General features: G+C 30.4%; 1 protein-coding gene across 4 annotated transcripts in view; it reads right to left on the bottom strand.

The window, feature by feature from the left end:
- Positions 1–277: 277 nt before the first annotated feature.
- Positions 278–10919, bottom strand: part of Pde11 (Phosphodiesterase 11) — a 51929-nt gene continuing 41287 nt past the window's right edge. For 2 of the 4 annotated variants that reach the window (XM_080155909.1, XM_080155910.1), the window contains exons 16-22: positions 9877–9951; positions 9505–9627; positions 6624–6743; positions 5394–5519; positions 4727–4810; positions 3800–3881; positions 2965–3452 (exon numbers count right to left, since the gene is read on the bottom strand). In XM_080155909.1, the coding sequence (XP_080012035.1) occupies positions 3163–3452; positions 3800–3881; positions 4727–4810; positions 5394–5519; positions 6624–6743; positions 9505–9627; positions 9877–9951 (900 nt within the window). In that variant the 3' untranslated portion in view covers positions 2965–3162. Of the gene's footprint in view, positions 1789–2964; positions 3453–3799; positions 3882–4726; positions 4811–5393; positions 5520–6623; positions 6744–9504; positions 9628–9876; positions 9952–10919 lie in introns of those variants that run through there. The other 2 variants (XR_013878146.1, XM_080155911.1) reach the window with 2 other exon arrangements.

Below are 10919 nucleotides of genomic sequence, written 5' to 3'. Positions count from 1 at the left end.
AAGCAACTGCCAAGCAAAATCCAAAAGTTGTAACCTGTTTTTTTTATTTAACAGCATATAGAAAATATTTTTACTCGACTTAGATAATAGACTGACAGTAAACAAAAAACCTACATATAGAGTTGGACTTAAACGTTTGAGTTTTTAATTTTTGGCCAGCTTCACACATTTCTCGGAATGATTTGGGCATTTTTACTACCATAAAAATAATTCTTTTACATGATTAGTTATCATAATTATAATTCTTTTATGAATGTGCAATAAAAAACCCAAAAAGTTTTGTTTATAATGTGTATTATTTCATTTTTATGCAATTTATAAATATTTTAAATATAATGATTAAAACACATCGACGATACAATTCGACGACGAGTAAAAGTTTGTGACAAGTTTTGTGAACTGTAAAGTTAAAAATTAAAGTATAAGATATAAATAGGGCTCGGCAGCAATTATTTAATTGTTTTCAGCAATTTAATGATAGCTTTCATAAAAGAAAAAATCTAATAGATTTTTCAACTTTCAAGCTTTTGAGCTTTGAAAGAGAGATAGCATTCAAATAAAAAATGTTTTTCGTCAATATTTTGACCAGTGACAAAATTCCTGTCGTTTGTTCGACTGTTCATTTATCAACATAAAAGGAGTGAAAAATGAAGAACAAGACAATAAACAGCTAATTGTTGTATATCCACCCCCAATATTGATAAACAAAATTACCCCTCCCTTTAACTAAAGCATTTGTTGAAATGTTTGGATACTGCTAATTTTAACCAACCAATCAACCCAGAGTTTTAAACAAACCAGCATGTTTTGGGTTCTAATAAAACTTTTAGTCCAATTTCCTCTCCCTGTCAGCTATTTCGTTTATCATCAGATGTAGCCACATTTGGAAATAAAATATTTTCGGAAAAACAGTTTTTTTTCAAATGACATTTCTCTTTTACAAAAAACACAAAATTTTTTTGCTCAGAATAATATGAATGGCAAATTAAAATAGAAATAAATAAATATCTAAATAAAAATATACGTTATCACAATGTGCAAATCAATAATAGTTGTTTTTATTTTTCTTGCTTTTACAGGTTGCGTGATTTTTCTTTGTAGTATTGGAATTTTAAACAAAAATCTTCCAAAATATGTCATTAAATGATTTGATCAAATAGAGCGGCAAGAAAAAACATTTTTTAACACAAATGGCACATAAAAATTTATACATTTGAAAAAATAATAATTTATGAATTTTAGACCTCAACATAGCATTAGATGTTAAATTTAATATTTCCAAAACTTTTTTAATACGGAAAAAACATCTCATTGTATAAATAAATAGCTATATAGGAAATATAAACATCTAATTTTTAACAATGAAAAAGGTGGAGTTAATTATTGTAGAAATCTCGCAGTCCAAGTATTAAACACACATCATTTAGAGAGCTAAAACGACATGTATAAATTTCTGAAAACAGGCATTACGAATCCCAATCGAAAAAGTAATTATATCGGGATGTTTTTAGCTTTTTGTGACTTTTTGGAGTGCACTTGATACATGGATTACGATATTTCTACAATAATCCTTTCTGTTACTGGACGGATAAATTTTCACGAAATATTCGTAAACGTATTTCTAATAAAAATTTCATGTACATAAACCTACTTTAATTTACACATAGAAGACGTGATAAAAGCATTGTAGGTGTTTATCATAATATATAAAAAGTCACAATATAATTATATATATTTTGTTTAAAAATAAGCAAACCACTTTTTCGGCGGTTGTTCAGTCAAATGCAACTTTATGTATCTTTTTTACTAACATTTTAGATTGATTTTTTTACATTAAAAAGGACATAAATGTCCATAATTAGCGCAGCAGTAACAAAGCTTACAAAATTTAAAAAGAATAATTGCAATAAACTATTGCAAAATAATTGGGTATAAAGAGGGGGGGGCGAAAGTGACACTTTTTGAAACCAAAACTAAAAGTCAAAGGAACTCAACTAAAAAAAGAGTTACAGGTCTGACATTTTGCATGGCAGTTGCTTTATAGGGGTACAATATGGAACTGTGAAGAAACGGCGTGGCAACCGCCGAAAACCGCCGAGAAAATGCAAAAAAAATTTCGGCGGTTTTCGGCGGTTGCGCCGCCGTTTTTTCACAGTTCCATATTTTACCCATATAAAGCAACTGCCATGCAAAATCTCAGACCTGTAACTCTTTTTTTAGTTGAGTTCCTTTGTTGACTTTTAGTTTTGGTTTCAAAAAGTGTCACTTTCGCCCCCCCCCCCTTTTAAGCAATAATATGTTAGGAAATGTTAAGAATGTACCAACCAATTAGATTGGACGTTTCCTAGTTATAGAGTAGTTAAACTGTAAAAATATTTAGGATAATTTTTTTTGTGTCTAAAGAGGACTATCCACGAACGAGAGCACATGATTCTAAGTACCTTCCAGCATTGATCCTAAGTATATTCTTTCAGAATATAATAGGACACCATATATAATTAATATATTGACGAGAAAATTTATGTTTCACCATGTTTTTTAGGTATTTTAATTGATTTTGAAAACTTTTATGAAGCTAATTCTTTTAATAAAAGGGATATTTGATGATGCATATGCGAATACTCGTGTTATATAGATTGTAAATTAATCCATATTAGCATTAATTTAAACATACATATGAGATATAGTAAATGTGCTTTTGACTTTTTTTTTATTTTTATCATTTGACAACATGGACAATTAAAGACACCCCGAACTCAACAAAACGTTTGATAGAATTTTAACGAAAAATGGTGGACATTTTTTTACTTTTCTTTAACTTGAAGTGGTGAAACATAAATTTTCTCGTCAATATATCATTTATTGATAGTGACCTATTATATTCTGAAAGAAAATACTCAGGATCAATGCTGGAAGGTACTTAGAATCACGTGCTTTTGTTCGTGGATAGTCCTCTTTATGTTAAAACTGTTTTTATAAAAGTTTAAGTTTTGTCAGTAAAATCTCTTAAATATGTACAAATATTAAATTATATGAGAAAATAATTGCCACAATAACAAAGCATTTAAGCTGTTCTTTAATAAAAATTCTAAATTTCCACCAATCACATGATCCAATAAAAAAAAAGTATCACATGACTAAGCATGTGATGTTCGACCTTTGCTAGCCAGCGTTCGACTCACCAGGCGGCGCTGATTTATGGCTCTGCACTTTATCACTAGATTCTGATTGGTTACCAGATTCAGATCTGGACTCTGATTGGTTATCAGCAGAATTTCTTGGCTCTGGTTGGTTATTTTTTGTTACTGTTTTAGATTCTGATTGGTTGGTAACAATTGTTGTTCTTGGCTGTGTTTGGTTGTTTTCTGTAGGTCTTGGCTGCGATTGGTTGTTGCCAGGTGGTGGTCTTGATTCTGCCAAGGCATTCCAGTTTTCTCGGTTATCTTCACATCCTAAAGTTAAAAATCTAATGAGTATTTTTGAAAGAATCGCTCTATTGATTTCAAACCTCTATTGATTCATGTAACAATAAAAAGAGAATCACTAACCCTATTCTATTTATAACATAATTCCTAGATATTAAATTTTATCATGATCGTTATATTTTATTTTATGAAGATTGGAAATATGATCCCTAGGACAATATTAACATTTCAACCTACAAGAAAAATCTGAAGACACAAATCACTAAGTATGTCGGACGTCAGTCCATGTTGATATAGAGTATTGCATTCTGCAAAATTTTACAATAAATAATACAAGTCATTATTACACAGTTGATAGAAAAGTTGATAAATACCTGAAAGTAATGGCTTGAGATATTGAGAAGCAGTGGCTAGACTGTCATAAACAGGCAGACAGATCTCATCTATGAAGTTTACCTGAAAAAAAATAATGTTTTGGTATTACAAATTCATTATTAGGATCTTCAGGTCAGAGATGATTCATCTGTAACAATCACTCACTTTCCTGTTCTATGAAACTTGTAACAGAAAAGAGATAATGCAAAATTTGATTATTGTTAAAGTTAAAGCTCATTAGTTTCAAAGCCAGATTTCTCTATAAAAAATACTACAATTTAGCAAGGGCAAATTTTATAAACCAGTAACGGTATTCTGCGCTAAAATGGATGTAGAATATACGTGGATATTATGACAGGGGGAAAATTGTCGTCAATTTATGTTGCTATTTTCCCAACCATGTATTGGTCAGTTTACTTATCCAGTAGGAAGGGAGGGGATATGGTAAAGAGAGGATCGTTATTTTAACCCCTTAAATGTTTCATATTTTTAGAGTTCATCTAATCTGGTGTGAGATCCAAGTAATAATTTATCCATTTGGACTAAGTACCAAAGTATTACCTAAATTAACAAAGTTGCGTTTTTTCTACTGCCCAATGAACAAGAGATAAAAAATAATAAATTTTGGATCCTTAAATCCCGGATTTTAAATAAAGCTAGTTTTAAATCTTTAGAGAGAAAGGGTACAATTGCAGGCTGTTTATTACACTCGTCCCCAAAGTTTTACAATAACGTTTTCTTATTTGTTGGCTTAACAACTTTGGGGACTTAAATGAAATTTGATTGGATCGTTCAATAGTTGAATGTTTAAATATTTCAACCACTAATTTACAAGGGGAGTAATTTTGTGTATTATCAGTTATTGGCCATTGTCTTATCCCTTTAGATCCCTGAAAATCTTCGTCTTCCCTGTATTGCCCCCTTACCTGCATTTTAGGTAGTTGTTCTGCTTTTTCCCTGTCCATCATGGGGATGGGGCGCAGGTGTAACTCTTCACGTTCCAAATCTCCCTGAAAATATACAATTGTTAATAAATCCTATTATATAAAGTAGTAAGGTTTTTTTGTCTAAAGTTTAAGATCTCAATAACTACTGAACTGATTGGATTCTCTATTTTAGGTAAGCTTTACATTGGTTCAGTGGTGGTTTCAGGCTCTTTTATTTCAAATTTAAGCTTGGGATGGTTTAAAGTTATTTTCTAGTTCCTACTAATACAGAACCCCTAGATAATAGGGTCGAGTAGCCGCTATTAATTAATACACTAATTTAGTACATGTAAAATAAGTACCATGTATATGGTAAAATTTATCATGAATTAGGTGGACTCATTACCATGGTTTGAAAGGACTTTCAAACAAAGGTTGTAAAATAAATGAGTTGGTGTCTGTTAAGTACACACATACTGAAAAAAATAAGAGCAAAAAGTCACGAAACCTTATACAATAAAAAAAAATTAATATTCTCAGAAACTCGAAATGCATATTTATAGGTAATATTTTTCTATACCATGCTTAATTTGTTGTCAATGAGATTTTAAGATGAAAACTTTCTTCAAGTAATCTTTCCCTGGCAAGGTTTAAGTAACATACTAACCTGATGAAAAAATTCTCTTGTGACTAACTCGGCAATTTTCTGTTGGATGGGCCAGGGTTTAGTTATAGCACCCACGTCGCAAGCGGTCATCATCAACCCACGGAATAATGACCGGTCATTTTCATTCTAGATAGGTAGATATATTAGTAGCTGGACAGATAAATATTCAGATTGAGAGTCGGATAAATTGATAGATAGCTGATAAGTTATCAACTAACGAAAACGGTCATTTTCATTTTAAAGGGAGAGGTCATTTTCTAGTAAATCCCGTAAAGGTGTGTGTTATAAGGCCTAAAAATAGTAGTAGAACGATAAGGTGCTCTAGATATATGTATTCCCTATTGAATAGAACAATAGGGAAATTTTTTTTTTTTTTTTGATAACCGTACCTGGATTATCTAAAAAAATACGAAATTTCTATCAAACGCTTTGTTTGGCTCAAACTGACAAAAATTAAAAAAAAATATAATTATAATAATAATGTTTTCTATAGGTACAAGGTAAAGGTTAAGAACAATCTATACCATTAAACAAAGGAAGAAGTCATTCTTTACAGGTTGATTTATTATAATTATATTTTTTTTATTTGTGTCAGTTTGAGCCAAACAAAGCGTTTGATAGAAATTTCAGATATTCCAGGTACGGTTATCAAAAAAAAAAAAAAAAAATTTCTTCCCTATTGTTCTATTCAATAGGAAATACAAATATATAGAGCACCTTATCGTTCTACTACTATTTTTAGGCCTTATAACACACACCTTTACGGGATTTACTAGAAAATGACCTCTCCCTTAATAAAAGCAGATGAAACGATATATTCTCAGACAGGTAGATGGAATAATAGATAATAAGATAGACAGCTTATATTTAATCATTACATAACAATCATCAACAAATTTTCAAAAATAAAAACTTTGGTAAAACATGATTATGAGGCAAAATCTGTTGAAGACCATAAAATACTTTTTTTGATTCAAAACTTCCAAAACTAATGAAGAAAACAAGATATGGATGATCAATTTCTGTCAAGGGTAAGTAGGTTAAATTGACCAATTGTTCCTGTAAAACTCGCACTGTAGATTATAAAATAAAGGTATTTAGACTTGAAAATGTTAAGTAAATGCGAATTAAGCCGACATATATGGAACTTAGAGATTCTCACAGGTCCGGAGAAACTGACTATCTTTATTAGCAGCTGCGAAAACCAGCAAAAATCATAAAACTTTTTACCTTCCAATTAACACCTCGCTTGATCATACTAAAGGTATCATTTCTTCTCTTGAAATAGAGCGCCAAATCTGTTGCCAATATTGAATCTTCGAGAATATTTATCACAGACTTAAACTCATCCTAAATAATGTTGTAGGTCAATTAAGATCTTAGAAACGGCAAAGAAAGGTTTATAGCCAAATAGAACTTTAACAAAAACTATATCTTATTCCATATTATTGGCACTAAATATATATACACGGCATTTAGAAAACTTAAAGACAAAGTAAAACAAGCATAAAATTATTTTAATATTTGGTATTGTCGGTATTGGTTATTGAAAAAATAATAAATGTCGTCAGTGTTGGAGTTAATATAAAAAATTATAAAAAAAATACATCAAAGTTTATTGTGTACTTAACAAGGATATCTTAGTTTAAAAGAAGTAGGTACTTGTACAAAAATATAAATAACAAAAATCTGTTATCTATTATATTAAACCTTATCAATTTATATAGAGTTTTATGATGGCAAAAGATAATTTTAACATTTTTTTGGTATCCCCTAAAATCAATTAAGAAGGCTATATATCTGCAATATAAAGATCTTATATTCTATGGCTTAGGTTTTTAAAGTGTTTACTTGAGGCATAAGAGGGTACCCCATAAGATCATTCAAATATTTGACTAATAAAACCTAGCTGTATCTTAAGAAATTCAATAATTTAAAGCTGAATTAAGGCCAGATTGTTCCTACGCTGTGGTCTCATTGGTCCAATATACTGATTAGGCAGAAAAATTAAGCGAAAAGTAGCTCCACTCTTTTGAAAGTGTGCCGCCTACATTCTTCAAATAGTAAGGCGGAGAATTAAATTCTTTGTCTGTGTCTACAAAGATTTTTAAAATAAAAACATATCTTTTTATTTATTTTCAAGGTATCAAAAGTAATTCAACAAGAATGACAACATCCATAAGTAGCGAAGCACAACAGAAATTATGGTTGGACAAACTGAAAAGAGTGGTACAAAAAAGGGAGAGGAAAAAAGAATTATAGGATAAGTAATATAAAATCACGAAACCTAATACAAAAATATTAAAAATATTCACAATCTTTGACAAGATTTACTTTAGAATACAATAATAGACGAAGTATGTATCCTACCTGGGATAGATTGGCTAAAATCTGGGTTCCTTTAGTGTTTAGAAAAGCGTGATGCATAGATCAAATATGTCATAGATTGTCTACAATACAAAAAATACACTTAATATGGACAACCATAGACAAGATATAATATAGAATACAATCCTAGACTAAGTATAACTCCTACCTGGGATAGATTGGCCAGAATCTGGGTTATCTTTGTGTTTAAAAGTATGATACATAGATCAAATATGTAATAGAAGATTGTCTACTATACAAATATACAATTTATATGGACAACCATAACCAAGATATAATATAAAATACAATCATAGACTAAGTATAAATCCTACCTGGGATAGATTGGCCAGAATCTGGGTTATCTTTGTGTTTAAAAGTATGATACATAGAGCAAATATGTCATAGATTGTCTACAATAAAAAAATACACTTTATATGGACAACCATAGACAAGATATACTTTAGAATACATTCATAGACGAAGTATAAATTCCAACCTGGAATAGATTGGCCAAAATCTGGGTTTCTTTAGTGTTTAGAAAGGCATAATACATAGATCAAATATGTCATAGATTGGCAACAATACCGAAAATAAACTTTAAACAGACAACCATAGACAAGATATACTATAGAATACAATCACATATAGAGTATCAATCCCATCTATCGTAGATTGGCTAAAAGTATGACAAATTTATAAAATATTCTATATAATGTCTACAATACTAAAATACACTTAATATGGACAACCATAACCAAGATATAATATAGAATACAATCATAGACGAAGTATAAATCATACCTGGGATAGATTGGCCAGAATCTGGGTTCATTTAGTGTTTAGAAAAGCAGATCAAATATGTCATAGATTGTCTACAATACAAAAAATATAGAGAATGTGTACAACATTCACACAATCACAGACGAAGAATAACTCCTACCTGAGATAGATTGGCCAGAATCTGGGTTCCCTTTGTGTTTAAAAGCATGATACATAGAGCAAATATGTCAAAGATTGTCTACAACAACAAAAACACACTTAATATGGAATACCATAGACAATGTATACAACATTCACACAATCACAGACGAAGAATAACTCCTACCTGGGATAGATTGGCAAGAATCTGGGTTATCTTTGTGTTTAAAAGTATGATACAGTATGATACATAGAGCAAATATGTCAAAGATTGTCTACAAAACAAAAAATACACCTATATGGAATATCATAGACAAGATACAATATATAATACAATCATAGACTAAGTATAAATCCTACCTGGGATATTGGCCAGAATCTGGGTTCCCTTTGTGTTTAAAAGTATGATACATAGGGCAAATATGTCATAGATTGTCTTCAATACAAAAATACTCAAAATATTCAAAATCTTAGACAAGATATACTATAGAATACAATCATAGACTAAGTATAAATCGTACCTGGGATAGATTGGCCAGAATCTGGGTTATCTTTGTGTTATGTCATAGATTGTCTACAACAACAAAAACACTCTTAATATGGACAACCATAGACAAGATATAAAATAGAATACAATCATAGACTAAGTATAAATCGTACCTGGGATAGATTGACCAGAATCTGGGTTCCTTTAGTGTTTAGAAAAGCAGATCAAATATGTCATAGATTGTCTACAAAACAAAAAATACACCTAATATGGAATACAATAGAGAATGTGTACAACATGTCATTCACACAATCACAGACGAAGTATAAATTCTACCTGGGATAGATTGGCCAGAATCTGGGTTCCCTTTGTGTTTAAAAGCATGAGGCATTGATCAAAATGATGGTGCTCCATGGTGGAGGTGGAGTACAGGCGGGCCAAGGAATTACTGGATTTTATCTGAAATAGTTTTATCCTGTTATGTCTGGAGCTAAAGATCTTAAAAATTGCTGGATCAAATCCAAATTTTTAAGGAAAGCTTTATAAATATCATGGGAATATACATATATTTTGCTTTCCATAATTTAAAACAAACTGATTTAAAAACATTATAAGCATTACTAATGCACATTACATTTTCAATATGCATTTGCATATGTTAGTACGTCCGTCTTAGATCTCTCTGTTAAAATAAAAGGTGATATTAACCTGATAAGAATTGTTGGTTCCTCTGTGATCCAGATCATGGCAAAGACAGGCAAGCACCAGCGCCAGGCATTCAGTCTAAATATTTAACTTGTATTATTTTGGTAAAATAGCCTAAAACCATCTCAATTTTTTAAAATAATCCCATACAATAACAAAACTTATGTGAAGATTTCAAAAATGGAGAACTAAATCAGTTCTGTGGTTAGTAGATATTAACGAACAAGAAAAACTTAATATAATACTAGCGGCTGTATCCCTAGCATCTAGGGGCTCTATATATTTAAAGGTAAATGGAAGGGCTTAAAAATAACCAACTTGAATATAAAAATTAAATAATCTAAAAGCACCCAGGGACTTAAAGTAAGCTTTCATAAATTGGAGAACTCAATCGGCTCAATAGTTCAATCGATCAAAATCTTAAGCTACAGATAAAAATACCTTAATATTTTTTATAATAGGATATATTACTTCTGTAAGTCAAAAAGCCAATAATATAAGAAATGAATTAAAATATTTTAAAACGTGGATGAAATTGTAGGAAAAGGCATTTTGTGCTGAAGTAATAATTTGTTAATAATAATACTTCATAATTTAGGTAATTTTATTTACATAAATATCATCTTTTTACTTATGATCTTTACATTTAATAATAGTTATTTCTCGCATCGTATCATAAACAGCTTTATGCGTATATTAAATGTACAATTATAAGATTTAAACCATTTTTTTTAGCCCCGAGATGCAGAAGGCAATGGCTAAAAAAATAGTTTTAATCATATGATTGTACATTTTTATATTCGTAGAAAACTGGATAAAATACGATGCTAGACATAATTTTTTCCTGTGGATGAGAACCGGTTCTAATCCACCGGATAATAATCGGTTTCGAATGAATACGAGAATAGATTAAAACCAGTTTTTTTAGCCGGTGCCTTCGGCACCTCGGGGCTAAAAAAACTAGTTTTAATCTCATAATTGTACTTTCTATATCCGCGGAATACCGGGTATAATACGATGCTAGACATAGTTTTTTCGTATGGATG

This window comes from Acartia tonsa, chromosome 4 (genome assembly GCF_053477335.1).
Source record: "Acartia tonsa isolate MP-2025a chromosome 4, ASM5347733v1, whole genome shotgun sequence".
Taxonomy (NCBI): domain Eukaryota; kingdom Metazoa; phylum Arthropoda; class Copepoda; order Calanoida; family Acartiidae; genus Acartia; species Acartia tonsa.
The sequence above is the reverse complement of the archived record's forward strand: the minus strand, read 5'-3'. Positions and strand labels throughout refer to the sequence as shown.